Source organism: Chlorocebus sabaeus, chromosome 19, assembly GCF_047675955.1.
Source record: "Chlorocebus sabaeus isolate Y175 chromosome 19, mChlSab1.0.hap1, whole genome shotgun sequence".
Classification (NCBI taxonomy): Eukaryota; Metazoa; Chordata; class Mammalia; order Primates; family Cercopithecidae; genus Chlorocebus; species Chlorocebus sabaeus.
In genome coordinates this window covers 10,493,846-10,520,357 of record NC_132922.1, presented here as the reverse complement: position 1 = coordinate 10,520,357, position 26,512 = coordinate 10,493,846, and the positions used below count along the sequence as shown (strand labels likewise).

The 26,512-nt window shown below is 46.4% G+C and overlaps 1 protein-coding gene across 2 annotated transcripts; it reads left to right on the top strand.

Annotated features, from left to right (window-relative positions):
- Window positions 1-1,201: 1,201 nt before the first annotated feature.
- Window positions 1,202-23,602, top strand: ADSL (adenylosuccinate lyase). 2 transcript variants are annotated; one of them, XM_038007403.2, is made up of 13 exons: window positions 1,202-1,435; window positions 4,720-4,923; window positions 7,679-7,723; window positions 8,909-8,988; window positions 15,091-15,262; window positions 15,484-15,530; window positions 16,626-16,716; window positions 17,496-17,565; window positions 17,713-17,860; window positions 19,191-19,281; window positions 21,106-21,195; window positions 21,709-21,885; window positions 23,275-23,602. In XM_038007403.2, the coding sequence occupies exons 1-13, from the start codon at window positions 1,283-1,285 to the stop codon at window positions 23,359-23,361; spliced, it is 1,455 nt and encodes a 484-aa protein (XP_037863331.2). In that variant the 5' UTR covers window positions 1,202-1,282; the 3' UTR covers window positions 23,362-23,602. The 2 variants fall into 2 exon arrangements, with proteins under 2 accessions (XP_037863331.2, XP_072862799.1); XM_073006698.1 differs by lacking the exon at window positions 7,679-7,723 and adding an exon at window positions 7,961-8,044 and having other exon boundaries at window positions 1,223-1,435.
- The last annotated feature ends 2,910 nt before the right edge of the window (window positions 23,603-26,512 follow it).

Here is a 26,512-nt window from a genome sequence, read left to right as displayed (position 1 = left end):
CACCCTCAACATCCTGGGCTCAAGTGATTCTCCCACCTCAGCCTCCCAAGTAGCTGGGACTACAGGTGCACACCACCAGGCCCAGTTAATTTTTGTATTTTTTGTAGAGACCGTGTTTCATCATGTTGCTCAAGCTGGTCTCCAACTCCTGGACTCAAATGATCTGCCCTGCTCAGTCTCCAAAGTGCTGGGATTACAGGCGTGAGTCACCGTGCCCAGCTGAGACACCTGGCTCTTAACAGCTCCAGATGAACCCCTTCCTGTATGATCACCCCACTGGCACTACAGACCGAGCAACATAGCAAGACCCTGTCAAAAACAAAACAAAAGGGCCATTTGAGCGTCTCTATTTCTATCTATTTTAATTTTTTTATTTTTTGGAGACAGAGTCTCGCTCTGTCGCCCAGGCTGGAGTGCAGTGGCGCGATCTTGGCTCACTGCAACCTCCGCCTCCCGGGTTCAAGGAATTCTCCTGTCCCAGCCTCCCAAGTAGCTGGGACTACAGGCACACGCCGCCACGCCCGACTAATTTTTTGTATTTTAGTAGAGACGGGGTTTCACTGTGTTGCCCAGGCTGGTCTCAAACTCCTGAGTTCAGGCAATCTATCTGCCTCGGCCTACCAAAGTGCTAGGATTACAGGCGTAGGCCACCGCATTCAGCTTATTGGGGACGCAGTAAATGCCGATTTCCCTTGGGTATCTTCTTTTCTCCTTAGAGCCGAACTCTGTGCGAGGCGGGCAGGAGTGGGTGGGGCGACGGCAATAAGAGTAACAGCAAGCGCACACACGACCTTCCAAGTGTGCCAGACACCGCTCTAACACTGAATCCGCACAACCCGAAAGGCAGGCCGGTTTTTTTTTTTTTTTTTTTTTGCTTTTTGTTTAAGAGATGGGAGGGTCTCCCAGTGATGCCCAGGCTGGTCTCGATCTGGTGGCCTCAAGCGATCCTCCCGTCTGGGGCCCCCACAGTGCTGGATTACAAGCGTGAGCCACCGCGCCCGGCCAGGGCAAGTCTTAATGTAGCTCTTTACAGACAGGAAAACTAAAGTGTAGCGCGGCTAAGTAACGTAGGAAGCACCAATCATGTTTCTGGCCAAAGAAGCGAACCACGTCAACTCTCAGGCAGAAGCAGCCGAGATAATCCGCAGCCGGCAGCGCCCGGAACCCAGAAAGCTGGACCGCGTGAAGGAAGTCCCGCCCCGCCCCGTCCTGCCCCGGCCTCCGGGTTTCCGCTTCCGCTCTTCCCGGGTAGAGTCTATCCTGGCGGGGTCGCGGGGTCGGGATGGCTGCTGGAGGTGATCATGGTTCGCCCGACAGCTACCGCTCACCTCTTGCCTCCCGCTATGCCAGCCCGGAGATGTGCTTCGTGTTTAGCGACAGGTATAAATTCCGGACATGGCGGCAGCTGTGGCTGTGGCTGGCGGAGGCTGAGCAGGTAACGGACCCTGGGCTGAGGGGCTGGGCCGGGAGGGACGGGCCCGCCCCAGCACGTGCCGGGCTCTGTGCCGGGCTGGGCTTAGCCACCCCGGAGCTGCGGCCGGGCTATTTTCAGCTGGGTGTTCCCTGTCCTGAGGAGCTGCGGCCCCAGGAAAGCAAGGGCAGGTGGCCCGGGAGCCGCCACCTGTTGCCTCACGTGTTCTTAGTCCGAGAGGGTTCGAGACGCGGAGGCGGCTGGGAGAAATTCAGCCTGTAGTTTCAGAGAATTCACCTTGGTCATCCCCGCAGGAGTACGCTGCTAACCACAGACACCGAGCGCTTGTTTCGTACCGTTGTGCTCATTATTTCACGCATCTTTTCTCGTGTAATCCATGAAGATCTTGCAGGCTTGATGGTGTTTTTCCTACATTGCAGGGGAGAACACCAAGCCCAGACAGCTTGTTTGCCCTAGCCCATGCAGCTATTAAGCGCGGAACTGGGATTTGAACCAGAGCCTGAGCTGAGCACGTAGCCCCTTGGTCTTCCACAGTTATGTAGTTAGTGACAAATGACAAGACTGGAATGCGTGTTTTCTAGGCCACCATTTCCGCCTCACTGGCCTGCGCTTTGCGTCTGAGGAGAAGGCTCCGGGTAGGGGTTTATTAAACGGGTTTTTTTTTTTTTTTTTTTTTTTGAGACGGAGTCTCGCTCTGTCGCCCAGGCTGGAGTGCAGTGGCGCGATCCCGGCTCACTGCAAGCTCCGCCTCCCGTGTTCCCGCCATTCTCCTGCCTCAGCCTCCCAAGTAGCTGGGACTACAGGCGCCCGCCACCTCGCCCGGCTAGTTTTTTTGTATTTTTCAGTAGAGACGGGGTTTCACCGTGTTAGCCAGGATGGTCTCGATCTCCTGACCTTGTGATCCGCCCGTCTCGGCCTCCCAAAGTGCTGGGATTACAGGCTTGAGCCACCGCGCCCGGCCTTAAACGGGTTTTATAGTTTCTTTTCTTTTTTTTTTTTTTTTTTTTTTTTTTTGAGACGGAGTCTCGCTCTGTCTCCCAGGCTGGAGTGGGCTGTTTGAGAACTCCTTAGCCCAGCGGTTTCAGAAATAGCTCCAGAAGAGTTGAAGCAAACTGAAGGTGATCCAGAGAGCGATAATGTTTCGCCTCAAGTTTCAGAGGAAAGTGCCACAACGAGCAAGTTGGCAATGCTCTCTCAAACGGCACACTAAACACGGAAACAATCTGAGTTTGTGTCTAGGACCCGTACAATGGAACTCTCGAAACAGGAAACTTTCATTCTAGATTCCCTGCCCTCCCTTTATCACTGCCCTCCAAATTATTGGGCTCTACACTACAATAATAGCAGACATTCATATGGTGCCTTCTGAGACCCAGGTACTGTCTTAACCCTTTACACATGGTCGCTCATTAATCCTCCAAACAACCGTGAAGAGTAGGTATTAAATACTGTACCTATTTTACAGATGAAAGAATGGAGCATCAAGTTAATAAACTCTTGGCGTAGATAGCGATAGTAGTAGACCTTAATCATGTGTTGTGATTTGTGATGTACTAGTGTGTACTCTTTCTACTTCATCTGATACTCCATTCTGTAGATGAGGGTAGTGGTACTCAAGACTTTGCCAGGGTCGCCAAAGCTAGTAAATGGCTTCAAGCTGGAGTTGGAATGTAGAGTCTGAGTATGTCTTCTTTCCTCGGTTTGCCTGAAACGCATACAATTTTGGCTTTGGATTATCTATTAGGTCACATTTACCACAAATTGCATAATAATTTAGTAGCTAAGAAAAAACTTGGAGAATAAGAGAATAAGAGATTAGGAGGAATGCAGAAAATTCGTAGTAAGGAAAGTATGAATTTTGAAAAGATACATTGCTTCAGGGGAGGAAGCAGTATGGCCATGCTGCCCTCTGCTGCTTTGCTTTGGAAGGAGTCAAGAGGTGTCCTGTCTTCTGTGACTGTAAAGTTCCAGGCAGTGCTGCCACATGTGGCTGCCGAGTACTTGAAATGCAGCTAGTGTGACTGAGAAACTGACTTTTTGCTTTTATTTGTTTTTGTTTAGTTTTTGAGACTGTATCTGGCTGTGTTTCCCAGGCTGGAGTGCAGTGGCACAATCTCGGCTCATTGCAACCTCTGCGTCCTGGGCTCAAGCTGTCCTCCCACCTCAGCCTCCCAAGCTGGAACTAGAGGTGCACACCACCATGGCTGGCAAATTTTTGTGTTGTTTTTTTTTTTTTGTAGAGACGGGTCTCACTATGTTTTCCAGTGTGGTCTAGAACTTCTGAACTCAAGCGATCCACCCGCCTTGGCCTCCCAAAGATGTGAGCCACCATACCTGGCCTGACTTTTTACTTATATTTTCCAATACTTTTTAATTAATCAAATTAAATTAAATAGCCATATCTGGCTAGTAGCTCCTCTCTTGGATAAAAAAGGTCTAAATGTAAGATCCTTCCCTGAGTCACTGTTTGCAAGTTTCAAGTGAGGTTTAAATCAGTTTCACCACTGTTTATATTCAACCCTTGGATCGAGGTTCCGAGCTGCCTGTGGGCTGCCAGCTGTTTTTTGCAGCCTAATTTTTCCAGTGATGGATGAATGTAAGACATTGACGTGTTTATTTTCTCATCAGTATCTCCTGAAATTGTTTTCAGTTGCACTCATTTGCTGTACATAATTTCCTGGCAAAACTACTTACAGAATTCTTAAATTTGGTTTCTCAAAGTAAATCCATCTAAGTAACATGGCCACCACCATGCCAAGCACTAAGGATTAAGCAGTGAATAAAACAAAGCTCCTCAAGAAGTATTCATTCTAGAGGGAAATGACAGGTTAATAAATATGTAAAAAATGTCATGTGGTTTTTAAGTGCTGTAAATAAAACCAGGCCAGGGATAGAGAGTGACACAGAGGGTGTGTTACACTGAAGTCAGGGAAGACCTCTCTGAGGAGATGACGTTTGATTCCAGAGACCAGAATGTGTGAGGGAGTGAACCAAGCAGAGGTCTCGGGCAGAAGGAACAGTCAAGAGCAGGATTATGTTGTTGTTTTATTTCTTGGAGCTTTCTTAGAGTATACTTTACCATGATTCATTGAGAAGGTCTCTCCCACCACCCCTCGACCCCACTACCCCTGGCCAGTGGACTTTCAACTTGGTTGCCTTAAATTTTAATTTAAGGGTTGGGAGATAGGGTATTGCTGCTGACATGAATCAGTTTTTTTCCTTGGTATCACTTCATTCAAATAACTGTGACACTGAGTCTATTTTATTCTATTTTGCCTATTCTGCAGACATTGGGTTTGCCTATCACAGATGAACAAATCCAGGAGATGAAATCAAACCTGGACAACATCGACTTCAAGATGGCAGCTGAGGAAGAGAAACGATTACGACATGATGTGATGGCTCACGTGCACACGTTTGGCCACTGCTGTCCAAAAGCTGCAGGCATTATTCACCTTGGTGCCACTTCTTGCTATGTTGGAGACAATACTGTAGGTGCCCGTGTTGTTTATACTTAAAACTCAGTCTCTAGAATGTATTTGTCAATTTTATTTGATGTTGTCCAGTTTAGGAAGTGAAACTATAGATTTGTTTTTTTTTTTTTTTTTTTGAGACAGTCTCCCTCTGTCGCCCAGGCTGGAGGGCAGTGGCGGGATCTCGGCTCACTACAGGCTCCACCTCCCAGGTTCACGCCATCCTCCTGCCTCAGCCTCCCGAGTAGCTGGGACTACAGGCACCCACCACCATGCCCGGCTAATTTTTTTGTATTTTCTTAGTAGAGACGGCGGATTTCACCCTGTTAGCCAGGATGATCTCGATCTCCTGACCTCATGATCCGCCCGCCTCAGCCTCCCAAAGTGCTGGGATTATAGGCGTGAGCCACCACGCCAGCCAAATCTTTATTTTTAAAGGTATCTTGGTTGAAAATGCTGAGGAATTTTTTCAGCTTTTATTGTCCTTCCAATCTAAACTGTAAGCACCAAATGACCTCTATAAAATAAGACCTACAGATCCTGCTTATGCATTGGTTTGCTGGATGTAAGCCAAGGCCTTAGCATTTTAATGGCTGAGGTAATTTTTCAAAGGAATTTTTTTTTTTTTTTTTTTTTTTTTGAGACAGAGTCTTGCTCTGTCACCCAGGCAGGAGTACAGTGGTGCGATCTTGCTCACTGCAACCTCTGCCTCCCAGGTTCAAGCAATTCTCGCGTCTCAACCTCCCCGGTAGCTGGGATTACAGGCACCCGCCACCGTGCCTGGCTAATTTTTGTCTTTTTAGTAGAGAGGGGTTTCACCATGTTCGTCAGGCTGGTCTTGAACTCCTAGCCTCAGGCCGTCTGCCCACCTTGGCCTTCCAAAGTGCTGGGATTACAGGCGTGAGCCACTGCGCCCGGCCTTCAAAGGACTTATAAAATCCTTCGAAGACCTTTGAAGGACTGTGAAGTCCTTCGAAGACCCTGTCTCAAAAAAAAATGCTTTGAGACAGGGTCTCGCTTCTGTCACCTAGGCTGGAGTGCAGTGACACGAACATGGCTCACTGCAGTCTTGACCTTCTGGGCTCAAGCAATTCTCCCACCTCAGGCTCCTGAGTAACTGGGACCACAGGCATGTGCCACTGCACTGGGCTAATTTAAAAAGATTTTTTTTTTTTGGAGACAGTTTTGCTCTTGTAGCCCAGGCTGGAGTGCGATGGCGCGATCTTGGCTTACTGCAACCTCCGTTTCCCAGGTTCAAGCGATTCTCCTGCCTCAGCTTCCCTAGTAGCTGGGATTACAGGCGCCTGCCACCACGCCCAGCTAATTTTTTTTATTTTTAGTAGAGACAGGGTTTCACTATGTTGGCCAGGCTTGTCTCGAACTCTTGACCTCAGGCGATCTGCCTGCCTCAGCCCCCTCAAAGTGCTGGGATTACAGGCATGAGCCACCACGCCTGGCAAATTTTTAAAATATTTATAGAGACAGTGTTTCACCATGCTGCCCAGAATGGCCTTGAACTCCTGTGTTCAAACAGTCGTCCTGCGTCAGCCTCCTGAAATCCTGGGATTACAGACGTGAGCCACTGCACCTGACCTAGCTTGTGCTCTTAATCAGAGTATACCCATGGGGGTTGAAGTTAGATTCCAGATAAATGTCCAATTTGGGAATAAGCCAGTAATTTTTAAGTTGCCCCAAATGCTTTCATTTAGTCTTAAACATAATTAAAGGCATCTTTGTGTAATTGGCGAGTCAGGTAACGGGAGAACAGTCTTCTTACTTGGAAAATCCTTTAAACAGTACCCAGTGTGTGGATGGGCTCAATAATTACTGTTTCATATCGACATGTGTTGGAGCTGCCTGAAAGATGTACATCTCGAGATAACCTTCCTCAAAAGCAGCTTTACGTTTCCTAAACCTTGATATTCTGGGTCATTCCTTTCCTTGTTAGCAACTGTAGGCAGGAAAAAACCGGAAAGGCTGAGCACGGTGGCTCACACCTGTAATCCCAGCACTTTGGGAGGCCGAGGGGGGCGGATCACGAGGTCAGGTGATTGAGACCATCCTGGCTAACGGTGAAACCCCGTCTCTACTAAAAATACCAAAAATTAGCCGGGTGTGGTGGCGGGTGCCTGTAGTCCCAGCTACTCGGGAGGTGGAGGCAGGAGAATGGCATGAACCTGGGAGGCGGAACTTGCAGTGAGCTGAGATTGCACCACTGAGCTCCAGCCTGAGCGACAGAGCAAGACTCCCAACTTAAAAAGAAAAAAAAGAAAAAAAGAAACAGGGGAGGAAAGTAATGGAATGTACATATGGAAGCTTCTCAGAAACTCAAGCAGTCCTCTGGGAAAACATAAACCTTGTTGACTTACACATTTTCCAGTCATTTTTTTTTTAATTGAAAAATTTTTTAATACTAGAGAGACAGTCTTGCTCTGTTGCACAGACTGATCTTAAACTCCTGGCCTCAAGTGGTCCACCTGCTTCAGCCTCCCAAAGTCCTGAGAGTACAGGCATGCGCCACCATGCTGGGCTTTATAAGTATAAAGGTTTTGTTCCTTATAGATCTCAGTAGTACTGTTAAGCTGACGTGCTTTTCAAACAGTAATCAGGAAAGAACAACTTGTATTAGTATTTTCTGGCATGCTTAGTGGGTTGGTAATGGTGATATAGGCTGGTAGCTGAGCAACCCAGCCTTTTTGGCCAAAAAGTGTTACATAATAATATCGTTTGAGCAAAGCTGCTTAATATAAGATCATTGCGTTTTCTTTCGTAGGACTTGATTATTCTTAGAAATGCACTTGACCTGCTTTTGCCAAAGGTAAGGAGTTGGGAGATGTTTCCTACCAACCGTAGATTCCCTATGGTAGGAGATAGGCACCAGTTACAACTAAATCACAATGTAAATTTTTACATAGAGCATCATTTTTTCAGGTGAACGACAACCCTGTGTTTAATCTGTAGAACTAATTGTTTCTTCTCCTTGTCCTTTCTTCTCTTCCTCCTCCTCCTCCTTTCTTCTTCTCTTCCTCCCTCTCCTTTCTTCTTCTTGAGACAGAGTCTCATTCTGTCAAGTGGCGTGATCATGGCTCATTGCAGCCTCCGCCTCCCAGGCTCAGACAATTCTGTCTCCGTCTCCCAAGTAGGTGGGAGTACAGGTGCATGCCACCTCGCCTGGTTAATTTTTTGTAGAAATGGGTTTTTGCCATGTTGCCCAGGCTGATTTCAAACCCTGAGCTCAAGGGATCCACCGTCTTGGCTTTCCAAAGTGTTGGGATTACAGGTGTGAGCCACTGCACCCAGCTGACTGTAAGTGAATGGTTTTTAAAGCATAGCCTTTTTTTTTTTTTTTTTTTGAGACAGAGTCTCACTCAGTCACCCAGGCTGGAGTGCAGTGGTGCAGTCTCAGCTCACTGCAAGCTCCGCCTCCTGGGTTCACGCCATTTTCCTGCGTCAGCCTCCCGAGTAGCTGGGACTACAGGCGCCCACCACTACGCCTGGCTAATTTTTTTGTATTTTTAGTAGAGACAGGGTTTCACCATGTTAGCCAGGATGGTCTCAATCTCCTGACCTCGTGATCCGCCTGTCTTGGCCTCCCAAAGTGCTGCGATTACAGGCATGAGCCACCGCGCCCGGCCAGTTCTTCATTTTCGCTGCTGTCATCCTTTCTTGCTTGTGGGGGCCCAAGCATAGCCTTTTAAATGAAGAGAGTGCAACCAAAGGCATGTTGCTGGGATATGTGGGTCAGGATTATGATTTTGTTCTGTTTTTCTGCCATGGTCTTAAAATAGTTCATGACATTTTAGGTAGTCAACTCAGTTTTCAAATTTTGGTTGCTATGAACTCTTCCAGGCAGTTTAGGATACAAAGATGGAAAGATATGGCTGCTGCCTTTCATGAGTTACAGGTCTAATTTTATACAAAATTATCTAAAAGTTTTGTTCCTAATTATGTAATGAACACAACCTGAATTCAACCTCTTTCTATCACATGATCTTTCTTGTAGCTTGCCAGAGTGATCTCTCGGCTTGCCGACTTTGCTAAGGAACGAGCCAGTCTACCCACGTTAGGTTTCACACATTTCCAGTAAGTGATAAGATTACTTCTTGTTTATGTGCATATGGCTTTCAGCTACTTCTTGAGTTCAGTCTTTTCTACAGTAACCTTGAGGTGAAGAATCTGAAAACATGATTTAAGTATAAGTAATTTGGGATGTTTATGGGGAATGAGCCTGATATCTACCTTAAAACATACTGGTGAGAGAGTAAATATAACAGTTCCTTTGGGAAACATTGGGAAAAACATATCAAGAGCCTTGAAAAATATTATTTATGGTAGTAAGCATTAGAAACAATCTAAATGGGCCAGGTGTGGTGGCTCACGCCTGTAAACCCACCACTTTGGGAGATCAAGGTGGGCGGATCCCTTGAGGTTAGGAGTTCAACACCAGCCTGGCCAACATGGTGAAACCCCGTCTCTACTAAAAATATAAACATTAGCGAGGTTTGGTGGCATGTGCCTGTAATCCCAGCTACTCAGGAGACTGAGGCAGGAGAATCACTTGAACCCGGGAGGCAGAGGTTGCAGTGAGCCAAGATCGCACCACTGCATTTCAGTTTGGGCGACAGAGCAAGACTCCCTCTCAAAAAGAAAAAAAGAAAAACATCGAAATGTTCAACAATAAGAGAATAAGTAAGGCATAGTATTCATACATCCATAGGTTGGAGTAATATGCAACCATTTAAATGATGCTTACAGGATCTAACGTGCAAAGGCACTTAGGTTTATGTTATGGTGACAAAGACAGCTTATAAATTGCACAAAAATTGGTTGAAAGTACTCCATGATGTAAATGTTGATTACTCTGGTTTATGAGATAATAGGAAAATTAAATTTCTTTCTACTTTTTGAGTTTTGTTTTGTTTTGTTTTTGTTTTTGGAGACGGAGTCTCGCTCTGTCGCCCAGGCTGGAGTGCAGTGGTGTGATTTTGGCTCATGCTCACTGCAACCTCTACCTCCTGGGTTCAAACGATTCTCCCGCCTCAGCCTTCCTAGTAGGTGGTACTACAGGTGCCAGCCACCACGCCCAGCTAATTTTTGTATTGTTTGGAGAGATAGGGTTTCACCATGTTAGCCAGGCTGGTCTCAAACTCCTGACCTCAAGTGATCTGCCCACCCTTGCTTCCCAAAGTGATGAGATTACAGGCGTGAGCCACTGCCCCCAGCCATACTTTTTGCATTTTTATTTTTAAAATATGCAAGTATTTTTATGATTACTGAATAAAGCCCTTTTAAAAGGCCGATGGTGTAATTTTGGAGTGCTAGTGACAGGTTTTGAGTGATGTTTGATAATGGTATATTAGCATCTGCCTTCTGTTTTGATGGTGTATTGCTGTGGCAACAAGGACATGATAATTTATGAAAGCCTTTTGAGCTTCGTATTTCTTAAAGGCAGGGCCTATACTTATTGGTAGCAGTAGCCTGAAGCGCTTGTTCATACGAAGTGCTCCGTGCCAGTGGCTTCCCTCCACATCCTCCTTCCTCTGTGTTACAGCTCCTCTCTTCCTCTCCTGCCTCCGGGAGAGTGCTCAGCAAATACAGAAGCATTCCAATGTTCCTCTGGAGATAGCATAATGGAAGAGATTGGCTGCCAGAGTTCGTAGCCATTAGGAACTCAGAAAACAGTGTTGATGTGTAGGCATCCTCTTAGTGTATCAGTTCACGCAATTAAAAAAAACTATTGAGATATAATTTACATAACAGAATTCACCCTTTTAAAGTGTACAATTCAGTGGTTTTTACTATACTTAGAGAATTATGCAATCATTACCACTATATAATTTCAGAGTATTTTCATCATCCCAAAAAGAAACCTCATGCCCATTGATAGTCACTCCTATGCCTCCCTTCCCCACCCACTGGCAGCCGCTGATCTATCTTTTGTATCTACGCATTTGCCTATTCTACACATTTCATAGAATGGAATCGTGTACAATATGTGACCTTTTATGTCTGGCTTCTTTTGCTGTTTTCAATATCCATGTTGTGTCAGAGCTTCAGTTCTTTTTATGACTGAAAAACATTCCATTGTGGTTGTACCATGTTTCATTTACCCAATTGTCAACAACTGATGGACATTTGGGAGATTACTTCTTTCTTTGCTTATACCAATAATCTGTTAGCCGTTAACAAGGAAAACGATAAGATTAATTTTGGAGATACACTGTAGCTTGTGATGTGATGTGCCTTCTGTGGACATTCCTAGTGTTATGCCTTGATGTTCCTAGCTGTCAGTGTTATTAGCCTAAGAGGAAAGAAATTCCATTTGGAATAGGTTAGGTTATCTATTAGAAATTAGACTGGGTCCGGGCACGGTGGCTCATGACTGTAATCCCAGCACTTTGGGAGGCCAAGGCAGGTGGATCACCTGAGGTCAGGAGTTCAAGACCAGCCTGGCTGACTGTCTCTACTAAAAATACAAAAAAAAAGTAGCCAGATGCGGTGGCGCACGCCTGTAGAGTCCCAGCTACTCGGGGGGCTGAGGCAGGAGGACTGTTTGAACCTGGGAGGCGGAGGTTGCCGTGAGCCGAGATTGCGCCATTGCACTCCAGCCTGGGTGACAGCGAAAAAGAAAGAAATTAGGCTGGGCGGCCAGGTGCAGTGGATCACGCCTGTAATCCCAACACTTTGGGAGGCTGAGGCAGGTAGATCATGAGGCAGTGGAATCAAGACCAGCCTGGCCAACATGGTGAAACCCCATCTCTACTAAAAATACACAAATAGCTGGGTGTGGTGGCGGACACCTGTAGTCCCAGCTACTCAGGAGGCTGAGGCAGGAGAATTGCTTGAACCCGGGAGGCAGAGGTTGCAGTGAGCCAAGATCGCGCCACTGCATTCCAGCCTGGGTGACAGAGCGAGATTTCATATCAAAAAAAAAAAAAAAAAGGCCGGGCGCGATGGCTCAAGCCTGTAATCCCAGCACTTTCGGAGGCCGAGACGGGCGGATCACGAGGTCAGAAGATCGAGACCATCCTGGCTAACACGGTGAAACCCCGTCTCTACTAAAACTACAAAAAAACTAGCCGGGCGAGGTGGCGGGCGCCTGTAGTCCCAGCTACTCGGGAGGCTGAGGCAGGAGAATGGCATGAACCCGGGAGGCGGAGCTTGCAGTGAGCTGAGATCCGGCCACTGCACTCCAGCCTGGGCGACAGAGCGAGACTCCGTCTCAAAAAAAAAAAAAAAAAAAAAAAGAAATTAGACTGGACATAGTGACTTAGGCCTGTAATCTCGGCACTTTGGGGGGCCAAGACGGGGATAGTTTGAGGCATGGAGTTCGAGACCAGCTTAGGCAACATAGGGAGACCATGGCTCTTAAAAAAAAAACAAAAAACAAAAAGTTAGCCAGGTGTGGTAGCTTGTGCCTGTAGTTCCAGCTACTCAGGAGGCTGGGGCGGGAAGATGGCTTGAGCCCAGGAGATTGAGGCTACAATGAGCTGTGATTATACCACTGCATGCCAGCCTGGGGTGACAGAGTGAGACCCTGTCTCAAAAAAGAAAGAAATTGGACATTAGGACAATTTATTCATAATTATGTATTTTGTTTTTTTGTTTTGTTTTGAGACAGAGTCTCACTCTGTCACCTAGGTTGGAGTACAGTGGTGCGATCTTGGCTCACTGCAACCTCCACTTCCTGGATTCAAGCGATTCTGCCACCTCAGCCTCCCAAGTAGCTGGGATTACAGGTGCACGCCACCACACTTGGCCAATTTTTGTATTTTTTGTGGAGACAGGGTTTTGCCATGTTAGCCAGGCTGGTCTCAAACTCCTGGCCTCAAATGATCCACCCACCTCAACCTCCCAAAGTGGTGGGATTACAGGCGTGAGACACCGCAGCTGGCCTCGTAATTATGTTTTGTGTTCAGAAACCGACCTTCAGTGGCTTGATTTAGGCTTTTTTTTTTTTTTTTTTTTTTTTTTGAGACAGAGTCTCGCTGTGTCGCCCAGGCTGGAGTGCAGTGGCCGGATCTCAGCTCACTGCAAGCTCCGCCTCCCGGGTTTACGCCATTCTCCTGCCTCAGCCTCCCAAGTAGCTGGGACTACAGACGCCCGCCACCTCGCCCGGCTAGTTTTTTGTATTTTTTAGTAGAGACGGGGTTTCACCGTGTTAACCAGGATGGTCTCGATCTCCTGACCTCGTGATACACCCGTCTCGGCCTCCCAAAGTGCTGAGATTACAGGCTTGAGCCACCGCGCCCGGCCTTTTTTTTTTTTTTTTTTTTTTTTTTTGATGCGGAGTTTCACTTTTGTTGTCCAGGCTGGAGTGCAATGGCACAATCTTGACTCACCGCAATCTCTGCCTCCTGGGTTCAAGTGATTCTACTGCCTTAGCCTCCCGAGTAGCTAGGATTACAGGCATGCGCCACTATGCCTGGCTAATTTTGTATTTTTAGTAGAGACGGGGTTTTTCCATGTTGGTCAGGCTGGTCTCAAACTCCCGACCTCAGGTGATCCACCTTCCTTGGCCTCCCAAAGTGCTGGGATTACAGTCCTGAGCCGCGGTGCCCTGCTTTGATTTAGGCTTAACAAGAAACAAAGCCACTAGCTGCTACGTTCACGTCCTCTGCTTATGCGTGTTGTGGGGTGGTTCTCCATTGCGTGACTACTCCTCACTGGATCTTGACTCCTCACAAAGGCTTTCCTCTACTTCCAATCTAGAGCAGCCATCACCATTATCTTCACTGTTCTTTTATTCTTTTAGCACTTAAAATCTCAATAATTAATCTAGTTTCTTTTTTTAATTTGTTTTTTTGAGACAGAGTCTGGCTGTGTCGCCCAGCCTGGAGTGCAGTGGCACAATCTCGGCTCATTACAGCCTCTGCCTCTCAGGTTCAAGTGATTCTCCTGCCTCAGCCTCCCAAGTAGCTGGAATTACAAACACCTGCCACCACACCCAGCTAATTTTTTGTATTTGTAGTAGAGACAGGGTTTTACCCTGTCTCTGTTGGCCAAGCTGGTCTTGAACTCCTGACCTCAAATGATCCATCCGTCTCAGCTTCCCAAAGTGCTGGGATTATAGGCATGAGCCACTATGCCCAGCCTAATCTTGTTTTGTTTTCTTTTTTACTTGTTTACAATGCAAGCAAGTGCCATTGGACAAGGATCCTGTCTGTGTCATTCCTTATTGTATTTTCAATAGCAGGAGCATATCAGATACTTGGCAAATATTACACGACTTTCTGATGTATTTCTTACCAATGTCAGTGGGTATAGCCATGAACAAAAGGGACATTGTTCCTGCCCTTATGATAAATTGCCTCTTGCCATGCATCACAGTGGCTCATGCCTGTAATCCCAACACTTTGGGAGGCTGAGGCGGGTGGATCACTTGAGACATAGAGTTTGAGAGCAGCCTGGGCAACAAAGTGAGACCCCATCACTACAAAAAATTTAAAAATTAGCCAGGCGTGGTATTGCGTGCCTGTAGTCCCAGCTACATGGAAGGCTCAGGCAGAAGGATCACTTGAGCCCAGGAGTTCGTGGCTGCAGTCAGCTATGTTCATGCCACTGCACTCCAGCTTGGGTGACAGAGCAAGACCCAGTCTAGAAATAATAGTAATTTAAAAATTGCCTCTTGGCCGGGCGCGGTGGCTCACGCCTGTAATCCCAGCACTTTGGGAGGCCGAGGCGGGCAGATCACAAGGTCAGGAGATCGAGACCATGGTGAAACCCCGTTTCTACTAAAAAATAGAAAAAAATTAGCCGGGCGCAGTGGCGGGCGCCTGTAGTCCCAGCTACTCGGGAGGCTGAGGCAGGAGAATGGCGTGAACCCGGGAGGCGGAGCTAGCAGTGAGCCGAGATTGCGCCACTGCACTCCAGCCTGGGCGACAGAGCGAGACTCCGTCTCACAAAAAAAAAAAAAAAAAAAAAAAAAAATTGCCTCTTGATGAAAAAAGAACTATACTAATAGCCTTTTAGTTTCATACTGCTTGACTATTTATAAATGACATTGAATCTCCGTAACGATTATTTGGTTAAACGTTTTAGCTCTTGTTTTATCTTTACCAGTTACTTCATCTCTTAAATTGTTCTCCCTCCAAGGGGTAATGGTGGTTATGAAAAGAAGCAATGAAACCTTGATGATGTAAGATGTTGGTCCGAGACTTCCGTGTGTTCTCTTTGGGTCTTCAGGCCTGCACAGCTGACCACAGTTGGGAAACGTTGCTGTCTTTGGATTCAGGATCTTTGCATGGATCTCCAGAACTTGAAGCGTGTCCGAGATGACCTGCGCTTCCGGGGAGTAAAGGGCACCACTGGCACTCAGGCCAGTTTCCTGCAGCTCTTTGAGGGAGATGACCATAAGGTATTCAGAAAGTGACCTGCAGGACACTGAAACTCAGTGGTGGAGCCTGAGACAAGGCTGTCTTTGAGGATGATAGGAGAGATTGATTGTGGGACGGGTGGGGTCTTTGGACTGGAAGGAAGTTGTGGGGGTTGGGGGCAAGACCTGGGTAGGATGACAGGTTGAGGCATTCTCATACTAGACACCTGGATTATTATAAGGATGTGTCTTTTCTTTCCAAGGTAGAGCAGCTTGACAAGATGGTGACAGATAAGGCGGGATTTAAGAGGTAGGTAAGTGGGAATACGTTGACCTCCCTGTTAAGTTGATGAAAGTCCTGTGTTCAGTATACCTCTAGATTTGACCTTACAATTTTTGCCTTTTTTTTCCTTTGTTCTTCTACCCATTTTTTTTTTTTTTTTTTTTTTCTGTCTCTATCCTGGGTTTTATTTTCTTACTATCTGGATTCTTCCCCCCCCCCCAATCGTCTTGCTGACATATTTTCTGGATTTTATTTTATTTTATTATTGTTTTTGAGACAGGGTCTTACTCTGTCACCCAGGCTGGAGTGCAGTGGTGTGATCTCGGCTCACTGCAGCCTCCACCTCCCAGCTTCAAGCAGTCCTTCCACCTAAGCCCCCTGAGTAGCTATGACTACAAGCATGCCTGGCTAATTTTTGTATTATTTTTGTAGAGACAGGGTTTCACCATGTTGCCCAGGCTGGTCTCGAACTCCTGAGATCAAGCGATCCAGCTGCCTCAGCCTCTCAGAGTGCTAGGATTGTAGGCATGAGCCACCATGCCCGACCTGCATTCTATTTTTGTATAATCTATAGGAAAAAAGAAAATGATTTACTTCTGGTTTCTTTAGAATATACCTTTTTTCATGTTGTTACCATTTTTGTTTCTTTACTTAGGGTCCCCAACAGGTTAGGCTAAATCTGACCATTTCCACTGGAGCCCACCAGGTTCCACCATGGATGCTTCGCCCAGGCATTTCTATTGAGCTGTGGCCGGACGTGGGCATGTTGCACCATGTATCCTTCTTGAGTCATGCCGGTGTCCTGAGTATTAGTGAAAAGGGTGGGAATAGTTTATTTCAGGAGCAAGTTACCGCTCAGGTCCACTGGCTCAGTATAACTTAGCATACCAATAAGACCAAGCTTTTCTTTAGGATGTGTTTTTCCTTGTTTGACAGAGGCATGTTTTTGAATTATTATTATTATTTTATAAGAGTCTCCCAATGATGCTTAGGCTGGCCTCAACCTCCTGAGTTAAAGCAGTCCTCCTCCCTTAGCCTCTTAAGTAGCTGGGACTACAGTCATGCACCACTGCAATGGCTTTAAAATATTTTAACATACGTCTCTCTTCTATTTATTTCTAGAGCTTTCATCATCACAGGGCAGACATATACACGAAAAGTGGATATTGAAGTACTGTCTGTGCTGGCTAGCTTGGGGGCGTCAGTGCACAAGGTGAGTGGTGGCAGCTTGTGGGGCGGGGACAGGAGCTCTGGGCACCACAGACAGACTGTTTCAGCCTCAGACTTTTACTTAACCATCTCTCAAGCAATATTATACATTAGTTTAATAATTTGTGGTCTGTAGATGAAACCCTTAAGGGGAAGACTAGTTTTGGCATTTTCTTTAAAGTTATCCCAAGCACTGCAAAACATCCATCTTTTTCAGTGGTGTATTAAATTAATCTCTTTTTTTTTTTTTGAGATGACGTTTCACTCTTGTTGCCCAGGCTGGAGTGCAGTGGTACGATCTCAGCTCACTGCAACCTCTGCCCCCTAGGTTCAGGCGAGCTTCCCAAGTAGCTGGGATTACAGGCATGCACCACCATGCCTGTCTTATTTTAGTAGAGGCGGGGTTTCACCATGTTGGCCAGGCTGGTCTTGAACTCCTGACCTCAGGTGATCCACCTGCCTTGGCCTCCCAAAGTGCTGGGATTACAGGTGTGAGGCACTGTGCCCATCCTAAATTAATCTTGTGATTGTCTTTCCATGATGCCTTAAGCAGTGTTTCACAGAAGCGTTTTCATGCTCCTTGAATTTGTCATCCCAGCCCTTCGGGAACAGAGAGGAGTCTGAGTAAGATACTCTCCAGGAGCTCTTGGGGAGGACACACTGGTCTTCAGCTCAGCCGCAGCACACCTAAGAGCTCATCTCCTTCATCAGCCTAGTCACGGCTCCCAGACTCTCCTGCACACTGACAGTGTGGGGTGATGCTTATTCCCCTGCCTCCCCCAGATTTGCACCGACATACGCCTCCTGGCAAACCTCAAGGAGATGGAGGAACCCTTTGAAAAACAGCAGATTGGTGAGTGCTGTGTAGAGACCTGTGAGCACACAGAGCTGCTGGAGGGCTGTGGATGGGGGCTGAGAGCTCATTCAGGAGCATGCTTGCCTACTCACTGTCCTCTGAAGTCTCTCTGCGTTTGCATCTTGTCCTTTTTTACATGGGCAGGCTCGAGTGCGATGCCATACAAGCGGAATCCCATGCGTTCAGAACGTTGCTGCAGTCTTGCCCGCCACCTGATGACCCTTGTCCTGGACCCGCTACAGACAGCATCTGTCCAGTGGTTTGAACGGACACTGGATGATAGTGCCAACCGGTCAGTGGTGCAGGGACGTCACATACACCAAGTTGGGAGGAGGTCTGAAGGAGGGACCTAGAAGTAAAACGACATATTTGAGCATCTCTACAGTCTCCTTATCCCCAGGGAGCCCAGAGTCTAGCAGGGAGGCAAAAACATAGAAAAGACAGTGTGATAAGTGTTACAGTTGGAGTGTGTAGTGGGTACTGTGGAGCCGAGAGGAAGGCATAGTGCTTGAGGAGTCAGAACGCTTCACAGTAGAGGTGGTGCCTTAAGACTTAAGAAATATATGCATCTTTTAAAGACAAGATCGGGAGCATTATAAAGGCACAAAGCAGTAGAAAACACACTTGAGGGAGTTACTACTACTTGAGTAGCCCTGGGGAATGAAGCCAACATGTGCCAGGAGGTGGGGCAGGACATGGTCACAGATTGTAGCCAGTACGAAAGGCCTTCTGGGTCTTTTCTGAAGGCAGATAGATGTCAGTTGTGGTGTTTAGGCACAATAACATCTTGATTAGCTATGAGATAAGTCTGAAATAATCTGTACTGCTGATGAGGTACCAATGTGCACAACATTTTCTGTTTTGTGTTAATACTCATTTAAAGCAGACTGGCATTACTCTCGCCTGCTTGCATTGTGCTGGAATTTCTTGAGTGGATACGGATGTATAGTTAGACCTAGCTTTCTGGGATCTGTGCATAATCTGGGATTTATCTCTGGAGATAAGTCATGTGAACTCACTCAGAAGTCAGCCACTGAATACTTTTTAGCAAGGTGTGACCCTGGGGGTCTGCTGATTTGCCTGCTAAAAGACCCTGGCAGCAGTTTGGAGAGTTGGCTCTAAGGAGACAGGGATCACGTCAGAACAAGTTAGGGGCTACTTTAAAAGTCCGAGGCCACGCTGGTGCAGGTGCCATGTCAATGGAGAGGAAGGATATAGATCCAGAGTTGAAGGCAGACTGGCCAGCCCTGGTGGTTGACCGGAGTGAGTATAAAGAATTTGGTGACTGGGGCGCTACTGTCATTTGCTGAGGCAGGACCTGCGAGGGAGGAATGGCAGGTTTGTAATGGTGAGTAAGAGGAATGAGAGTGGCTGAGTTCAGTTTGGGAATTGAGGTACCTATGGATCAACCAGGTAGACGTCTCAGTAGGTATAAGGTCTGGCACTTAGGCAAGTGGTCTGGCCTAGAGGTGACAGACTTGAGGGTCATGAGGTCATTGGGGTAATCATGAGATTGAAGGAAATTATCCAGAGAGTACAGTCAGTAAGGCAACTTGTTGGGACACACTCTGCATTTCACTGAATTTGTTTAAAGAGATACTGAATGGCTATTTGTTTTCTAGACGGATCTGTTTGGCCGAGGCATTTCTTACTGCAGATACTATACTGAATACGCTGCAGAACATTTCTGAAGGATTGGTAGTGTACCCCAAAGTAAGAAGCTTCAATTAAAAAGTAAAGTATTAGGGAGGGGTTAGAATGTGGGAGGGAGGGTGCTCTGGGGTGTGTTGAGGGAGCTGCATTCTGATCCGATAGGCGTTCTTCCCACCCGAGCTCATCCTTCAGTTCATAAGCTCTAGGGAACTAGCTCTGTGAAATTCATAGACACATTTATAGAAACAGAAAAAGAAGTATTTTAAATTGCCTTAAACTATCTCGCAGCATGAATCATCAGCTCTGGTGTGACTAGGCAGAGTAGATGGCTCCATTTGCCTGTTTTTAAGTACCTGAGGCAGATGGGTTTATTTCTCTCCTATACTTAGCTCTTGAGGCTGAGCACTGATATGTAGCAAATAGGGGTTTTAAGAATTATTTAGGCCGGGCCCAGTGGCTCAAGCCTGTAATCCCAGCACTTTGGGAGGCTGAGATGGGCGGATCACGAGGTCAGGAGATCGAGACCATCCTGGCTAACACGTTGAAACCCCGTCTCTACTAAAAAAAATACAAAAAACTAGCCAGGCGACATGGCGGGTGCCTGTAGTCCCAGCTACTCGGGAGGCTGAGGCAGGAGAATGGCGTAAGCCCGGGAGGCGGAGCTTGCAGTGAGCTGAGATCCGGCCACTGAACTCCAGCCTGGGCGACAGAGCCAGACTCCGTCTCAAAAAAAAAAAAAAAAAAAAAAGAATTATTTAGGGCCGGGTGCAGTGCTCACGCCTGTAATTCCAGCACTTTGGGAGGCCGAGGCAGGCGGATCACCTGAGGTCAGGAGTTCCAGACTAGCCTGGCCAACATGGTGAAACCCTGTCTCTACTAAAAATACAAAAATTAGCTGGGCATGGTGGCGCATGCCTGTAATCCCAGCTACTCAGGAGGCTGAGGCAGGAGAATTGCTTGAACCCAGGAGGTAGAAGTTGCAGTGAGCCAAGATCATGCCACTGCACTCCAGCCTGGCAACAAGAAAGAAACTCCGGGCCGGGTGCGGTGGCTCAAGCCTGTAATCCCAGCACTTTGGGAGGCCGAGACGGGCGGATCACGAGGTCAGGAGATCGAGACCATCCTGGCTAACCCGGTGAAACCCCGTCTCTACTAAAAAATACAAAAATCTAGCCGGGCGAGGTGGCGGGCGCCTGTAGTCCCAGCTACTCGGGAGGCTGAGGCAGGAGAATGGCGTGAACCCGGGAGGCGGAGCTTGCAGTGAGCTGAGATCCGGCCACTGCACTCCAGCCTGGGCGACAGAGCGAAACTCCGCCTCAAAAAAAAAAAAAAAAAGAAAGAAAGAAACTCCGTCTCAAAAAAAAAAAAAAATCTTTCTATGTGGCAACTTTTTAAGTTAATATTCCCTTTTTAAAAATCAAAAGTCTGGCTGGGCACGGTGGCTCACACCTGTAATCCCAGCACTTTGGGAGGCTGAGGCGGGTGGATCACCAGGTCAGGAGATCGAGACCATCCTGGCTAACACGGTGAAACCCCGTCTCTACTAAAAATAGAAAAATTAGCCGGGCGTGGTGGCGGGCGGGGAGGCTGAGGCAGGAGAATGGTGTGAACCCGGGAGGCCGGGAGGCGGAGCTTGCAGTGAGCGGAGATTGTGCCACTGCACTCCAGCCTGGGCGACAGAGCAAGACTGTCTCAAAAAAAAAAAAAATCAAAAGTCTGAGTTAGTAAGAAAACTGAAAAAACATCATGTAGAATAAAACAACCCATTACTGTCTCCATAATGTGGTAGTTAGTGTCTGTGCTGTGCACTTTGACATCCTGCGGTGTTTATCACTTTAGCCTTGAGGCACCTTTCTTGGTCATTCACTTTATCTTTTCCTATAGGTAATTGAACGGCGCATTCGGCAAGAGCTGCCTTTCATGGCCACAGAGAACATCATCATGGCCATGGTCAAAGCTGGAGGTAGCCGCCAGGTTTGTAACCTCTCATGTTCCTGGTTAAGTTGAGAGTGCACGTTTGGTCCTGCTCTCTTCTCCATGAGGGAGAGCAGATGAAGGTGTTCGTGTCACTACCTTCACAGTAATGGTACAGAGCAGTGGCCATAATCTGCCATCTGTGGAGGGTGATTGTGGTGAACTGAGTTTTTAAAAGTGAATTACTTAATCACTTGTAGGAAAAGTCCGCTCCTAGTGAAGGAATGAGGTCTGACATTCCATAGGAAGTGAGCAGGAAACAAGAGCAAATTATTCATGGGGCTTTATGGAAGAGGGCCAGAGCAGGGTGGGCATCCATTTCAGGCTTGTCCTAAGATGTGGGCAGAGAGTAGTGAAGACCCTGGTAGAGACAGACACGGGAACCACCTCAGCCTGGAGGCGTTTTTGTGTAGAGCTGTGTAGACTGCATGGATGTGAAGTATCTGATGACTTTTTTAAAGTGTTAAAATGCCCTGTTAGTGGAGAACTGACAATACTTCACTGTCTTCCCAGGATTGCCATGAGAAAATCAGAGTGCTTTCTCAGCAGGCAGCTTCTGTGGTCAAGCAGGAAGGGGGTGACAATGACCTCATAGAGCGTATCCAGGCTGATGCCTACTTCAGTCCCATTCACTCCCAGTTGGATCGTTTACTGGATCCTTCTTCTTTCACTGGTCGTGCCTCCCAGCAGGTAAGCATACATTAGAACGCTTCCGAGGAGCGGTCCCCAGAAGCCTCTTTTCTGCTGGGCTGCAGAACCTGGGGTAGTCTCTTTGATGTTTTTGCTTTATAGGAGGTATGTTGGGAATGGGCCTCGTTAGAAGGAAATCAGAGCAGGTTGCTGGCTAAAACTTAGAGATTTGGGTTTGGTTTCTGTTTTGTTTTGTTTTTGGAGACAGTCTCTCTTTCACCCAAGCTGGAGTGCAGTGGTGCTGGGATTATAGGCGTGAGCCCCCACAACTGACCAAGATACGGCTGTTTTGAGCTGCCTTAAGTATTTCTTTATGTCGATTTTTGGAGTTTTGATCTTGAGAATGTGGTATAATGGAAAAAGAATTAGGTTTTATTGTCAGGTGGATTTGGGTTAAATCCTAACCTCCGGCATTTACTGGCTGACAGGATAAAAGTAAATATCTCAGTGTTTTAACAATTGAAATGCATGAGTATATACTAGGTGCTCAGTATGTGTTCAGATACTGTATTTAATTCTGGGGATTTAAAAATGAATAGATAGGCCGGGCACAGTGGCTCACACCAGTAATCCCAGTACTTTGGGAGGCCTAGGCAGGAGAATTGCTTGAGTTCAGGAGTTCAAGAACATCCTGGGCAACATGGTGAAAACTCGTCTCTACAAAAAAAATACAAAAGTTAGCCAGGTGTGGTGGCGTGCACCTGTAGTCTCAGCTACTCAGGGGGCTGAGGCGGGAAGATAGCTTGAGCCTAGGAGGTGAAGGCTGCAGTGAGCCATGTTCATGCCCCTGCCCTCTGGCTTGGGTGACAAAGTGAGATCCTGTCTCAAAAAATAAAGATAAATGGACAATTCTCATCTTCAGAGAACTCAAAACTTAGTGGTGAATACTTTTAAATAGGTCATTAGAATACCAAGCAGTAGGTGCGAGGACTGAGGGCTAAAATACTAGAACTGGAGGTAGGAGACCAATAAGGAGGCTGCTGCAACGGACCAAGCAGTAGATGATGAGAGCTTTGAGTGAAGGCAGTGGTGAGAGATGCAGACCAGGGAGGGAGAGGAGGTTAAGCTCTTGGTGATTACTTGAAGAGGGCTGGGAAGCAGGAGGAAAGCTGTGGTGATTTTTAGGTTGGATGGAAATGGCGAAACCACCTGAGAGAACACAGGCTGGGCCAGTTTGCGGGAAAGGTTGGTGGGCATGTGGGCATGGTGGTTGAATCACCTGTGTCTAGGCGGAAATTCCTTATAGGCAGTTAAGGAAAAAACAAGCTTAGTGGTGGAGTAAAAGCTTCATTAAATTAGGTTTTAGTGGTATCACCTGACATTGGAAAAGGTATTATCTGCTAATATCTTAACATTTTCTTTTGTCTTGTATCTGCTTTCCTCTGGCAGGTGCAGAGATTCTTAGAAGAGGAGGTGTATCCCCTGTTAAAACCATATGAAAGTGTGATGAAGGTGAAAGCAGAATTATGTCTCTAGAGTTGGAAGAGAATTAAACGAAAAATCATTAATTGCTGAGGCATGAAAATTGTGTTACTGTAATGCCTTATTTTACCTCGAGAATTGTTACCTTAAATTAATACAGCGCTTTCTTCTATCCATGGTGCTTTCCCATTTCTCAGTCTCACATTTCTCAACAATGCAGAAACGAAGAGCATTGAAGTTTACTCTGTTGTTTACAACAACACAAACTTGCATAATAAATGTAGTTCGTACTTGATCTCTGTTCTTTCAAGGCATATTTTCCAGCTGCCTCAAGTTTAGTCCTTTTCACGTGTTTGTTTGCTTGTAAAGTAGCAAGAAATTTCTGGTCCTGTCCTCTAAAAGTGAATTAGATCTAGGTCTAGCAAAATAGCCTGGACTCAGTGATTGAGTGTTGATCAGATACCTTTTATTTCGGTTATTTTTGGCTAGCATAAGTAATGAAGTTTGGAACTACAGTAAATACTTAAAAACAAAACAGAACAAAAAAAACCCTGATGTGACCATCAGGCTTATTCAGCCAAAGTTGTGCCCAGCCTCATTTCATCTTTTGATAAGGCTTATGTATCAGGAAAATGCTAATTGAGTATATTGATTTCATCAGGGCACCTGACAGTCTTTATTCCTTGTTGCATGGATTTTGTTGTTGAGGCTTGCTCTGTCACCCAGACTAGAGTGCAGTAGCACAATCTTGGCTCACTGCAACCTCCACCTCCTGGGTTCAAGCGATTCTCCGGCCTCAGCCTCCCAAGTAGCTGGGATTACAGGCACCCGCCGCCACACGTGGCTAACTTTTGTATTTTTAGTAGGGATGGGGTTTTGCCATGTTGGCCAGGCGGGTCTTGAACTCCTGACCTCAAGTGATCGATCCACCCATCTCAGCCTCCCAAAGTTCTGGGATTACAGGCATGAGCCACCATGCCCGGCCTAATCTTGTTTTCTTTTTTACTTGTTTACAGTGTAAGCAAATGCCATTGGACAAGAACATTGTGTCATTCCTTGTTGTATTTCCAATAGCAAGAGCACATCAGATACTTGGCAACTAGGCAGTCTTCCAGCTTCCGCCACCACACCCAACTTCCTTGTTGCAGTATTATAGCTGATTGAAGCAACTGTAGCCAAATATTGAGTTAATTACCTACCTGCCAGGAGAGCCCTTGTGTTATTTAGCCCATTCTCATCCTACATATTTTTCAGCATAGATGAAAATGAAAGCTTTTGTTTATCAGATTTGCAAATGACACAGAACTGGGAGAATTAACAAGTACATTTATTTGGTAAAATAAGTTTTCATCTGTAACCTAAACAGGCTGAAATGATGTGCCTTAAACTAAGAGGAAAAATAAGATCAATGTAAATAAGTTAACCTTAAACTCAGTATGCACCAGAACTGAGAGAAGACTGTTTGAGGAGGTGTTAATGGTTGTCCAGTGCCCAAAAAGCGACCAGAGGCTTACTGCTCCACACTCTTGGCATTACATTCAATTTTGGATACCCAGTCTGAGGAACAGAGATAAACTGGAGAGCGAACCTCCAAAAAGATCTTGTGGTGGAGGAATGTTAGGGCTCTTTATCCTATACAGGAGAAAACTTGTCAGCACTTCAAATATTGCCGTGTGGAGGAAGAGTGACTTGATTGTGTGTTGCCCCAAGAGACACTGAGATCAATACCCATTATTAAGGCTCTGAGATTGGCTTGGGGCCAGACATTGGAACCACTGAGATTAGCAATCCACCCTCAATCTCCCAGGTCAGGCAGAAGCCGGAAGACTGCCTTGTTAGGAATGCTGTGAGGGAGAGGAGGCTGAATCGGTTCCAGTTTTATCTAAAAGTAGCCAGAAAAGCAGGTTGAGATGATGCGCACTTGCAGTCCCAGCTACTTGGGAAACTGAGGCAATAGGGTCACTTGAGCCCAAGAGTTCAGTCCATTCTGGGTGACATAGCGAGAACTTGTCACTTAAAGCCAACCTAAGAGAAGAGCTCAACCTATTGGGAAAAACAATAGAAGGCAATTCTGAAAACCAAATTCTGAATATAGGCTAGTATAGCCAGCAAGTGGCGATAGCATAGAGCCATTTGCTCAACTTCCAGAAAGAGTTACTCTATTCATCTCTTTAAAAAATCTTGAAAAGGGCCAGGTGTGGTGGTGGCTCATGCCTGTAATCCCAGCACTTTGGGAGGCCGAGGCAGGTGGATCACCTGAGGTCAGGAGTTCAAGACCAGCCTGACCAAGAAGGTGAAACTCCATCTCTACTAAAAATACAAACAATTAGCCGGGCATGGTGGCAGGCGCCTGTAGTCCCAGCTACTCGGGAGGCTGAGACAGGAGAATTGCTTGAACCTAGGAGTCAGAAGTTGCAGTGAGCCAAGATCATGCCACTGCACTCCAGCCTGGGCAATGGAGCGAGACTCAGTCTCAAAAAAAAAAAAAAAAAAAAAAAAATTCCTGAAATGATAAGTCTGAAACAAGGAAATTAAGTCATTGGACTCTGACCAGATATTCTGTCTACTTCCTTCTCTGGTATGGGCAACTTAGAGGCAGCAACTACTATCAGTTTATCTAATGTGAGACTTTATATTACATAACAGATATTGGGGATATAGGATACCATGGATTTTAGTTAATACATTTCCTCACAGAAAATAAGGAAATAAGATAACAGTCTTCTTCCTGTCCTAACAATTCTGTTAGACTAATGATCTCCAGTGACTGGCGATTTGACCTTGTTTCTTCCTGGACTATTTGAGTGGGTGGATTTGTTGGTGCATCTCTGTCTTCTTTCCTTTTCCATTCTCCTTTGTTTCTGTATTTACACACTTGTATGCAACTCTGTAATCTGATTTTCCCATGTAGCATTTTAATTTGATGTATTGGGTGGTCTGCATGTTCACTGGAAAACATGTTAAATGTACATTTATATATATATAATGTAGATTTATATATATATATAAAAGACAAGATCTCGCTCTGTCGCCCAGGCTGGAGTGCAGTGGTGTGACCACAGCTCACTGCAGCCTCGATTTCCTGGCTCAAGCGATCCTCTCACCTCAGCCTCTTGAGTAGCTGGGACTATGGCACACACAACCACACCTGGCTAATTTTTTGTTGTTTTTTGTAAAGACAGGGTCTCACTATGTTAACCCAGGC